General features: G+C 39.5%; 1 protein-coding gene across 1 annotated transcript; it reads right to left on the reverse strand.

Moving 5' to 3' along the window:
• Positions 1–248: 248 nt before the first annotated feature.
• On the reverse strand, positions 249–1,717 carry LOC129305432 (uncharacterized). Its single transcript, XM_054945464.1, has 2 exons — positions 1,141–1,717; positions 249–499 (listed from the first exon to the last, which is right to left on the reverse strand). The coding sequence occupies exons 1-2, from the start codon at positions 1,715–1,717 to the stop codon at positions 249–251; spliced, it is 828 nt and encodes a 275-aa protein (XP_054801439.1).
• Positions 1,718–2,269: the final 552 nt, after the last annotated feature.

Genomic DNA, 2,269 nt, shown 5'->3' on the forward strand with positions numbered 1-2,269 from the left:
TCTCGTGACTCAAAGCATCGACCACTATATTGGCCTTCATCGGATGGCACTTCAACTCATAATTATAATCTTTCAAAAATTCCATCTACCTTCGTTGTCGCATATTCAACTCCTTCTAATCAATTAAATACTTGAGGCTCTTATGGTTATTGAATACCTCAAACTGTGAACCATAGAGATAGTGCCTCCATATTTTCAAAGCAAATACAACCGCTGCTAACTCAAGGTCATGAGTTAGATAACTCTCCTCATGCGGTCTTAACTGTCTCGACATGTGAGCTACAACTCTGGTCATCTTGCATTAGCACACAGCCTAGTCCATTAAGTGATGCATCGGTGTAAACCACATATGGCCATTTGGGATCTAGAATAGTCAATACTAGTACTATTGTCAACTTCTCTTTCAGAGTCTGAAACGCTTGTTCACACTTCTCTGTCCAAACAAATGGCTGATCCTTCTTCGTTAGCTTCGTCAAAGCAGAAGCAACTTGAGAGAATCCTTAGATAAATCTCCAATAATAACTAGCTAAACCCAAGAAACTTCTTATCTTGGTTACGGATGTTGGTCTTTCCTACTTTAGTACTGCATCAACCTTGTATTGATCCACTACTATGCCATTAGTAGAAACAACATGTCTCAAAAATTTCACTTCTTGTAGCCAAAATTCACACTTACTCAATTTGGCATATAACTTGTGCTCTTTTAGCACTTGCAGCACTATCCTTAAATGTCTTGTATGTTCTTCCTCATCTTTAGAGTATATCAGGATACCATCAATGAAAACCACTACAAATTTGTCTAGGTAGGGTCTGAAGATATTGTTTATGTAATCCATAAAGATCACAGGAGCATTTGTTAGACCGAAGGGCATTATTAAAAACTCATAATGCTTGTATCATGTCCTAAATGCAGTCTTAGGCATATCATTTTCCTTAACCCTCAATTGGTGATATCCAGACCTTAGATTAATTTTAGAGAAAACTATAGCTCCGGCAAGTTGGTCTAGTAAGTCATCAATCCGTGGCAACAGATATTGTTCTTAATTGTCACTTTGTTGAGTTGCCTGTAGTTAATGCATAACCTCATACTTCCATCTTTCTTCTTTACAAACAATATAGGCGATCCTCATAGTAATATACTCGGCCAGATGAATCCCTTCTCTAGTAGCTCTTTTAACTGCTTTTTCAATTCTTCCAGTTTTGTAGGAGCCATATGATACAGAGCCTTAGAGATTGGCTTGGTATCGGGTACTAAATCAATGAAGAATTTAATCTCTCTTTCAGGTGGCAATCCTGACATTTGGTCATCAAACACCTTTGGAAACTTATTCACCACACCAATTCTGTCAATTCCTCCATCATACACCTCATGAGTAGAACAATAGATCATGAAAGCTTGACACCCTTCTCTCATTAACTTCTCTACTTGTAGAGCTGTCAAGAAGTTGGGAGTCTCATAATCCACTACTGATAATAACTTGCCAGGTTCAGGGTTAACAGTTATCACTGTGTAAACCGGTAAGGAGACTATCTTTCTATTACAGTCAAGTGTCACACCATTGGCAGACAACCAATCCATCCCTACTATCACATCAATGCTACTCAAAGGTAAGCAGATTAAGGCAATCATAGAAACTTTATCACTAAACTTAAATTCTAGTTTCAAACAAGCTCGACTGGTCCTCACAAATGCACCAGTCGGTGAAGACAAATTCATGGAAAATTGCATTTCAAGCATATGCAAGTTTAGTCTCTTGGCACAATCATCAGATATAAAGGAGTGTGTAGCAACAGAATCAAACAAAATATCTATCTAGTGACCACAAAGAGAGATTGAACCTCTAATCAACTTTGGTGAAGCCTCGAACTCCTCTCTAGTCATGGCAAAGACTCGTCCTGGGATAGCGGATCTCTAATCAGGAGCAAGTATGTTCTTTGGGCAAAACTTGGTTATGTGTCCCACCTTATTGCATTTGAAGCAAACCAAACATTTCCCTTGGTGATGTTTCCCACATTTGTTGTACTACAGAGCTCCAGCTGGCATCGTAACAGATGGAGTCATAGATCCCTGCTGGGAAGTCTATTTCTGACCCCACCCATACTCCTTGGGGCATTGCTCCTCTGGTTGGATCCCCTAGATTGGGACCCTTTCTGGAAGCTCTTCTTCTTGCTTCTTCCAATACTGTACTTCCTAGATATACTCGGGTTAAAACTCAACTTCTTACTCACTCCGCCCATATGGCTCGTGTAGGAAGAGAATCTCCCTTGA

The sequence above is a fragment of the Prosopis cineraria genome, unplaced genomic scaffold, assembly GCF_029017545.1.
Source record: "Prosopis cineraria cultivar Desert tree isolate PC_DT_omini unplaced genomic scaffold, ASM2901754v1 PC3, whole genome shotgun sequence".
NCBI lineage: Eukaryota > Viridiplantae > Streptophyta > Magnoliopsida > Fabales > Fabaceae > Prosopis > Prosopis cineraria.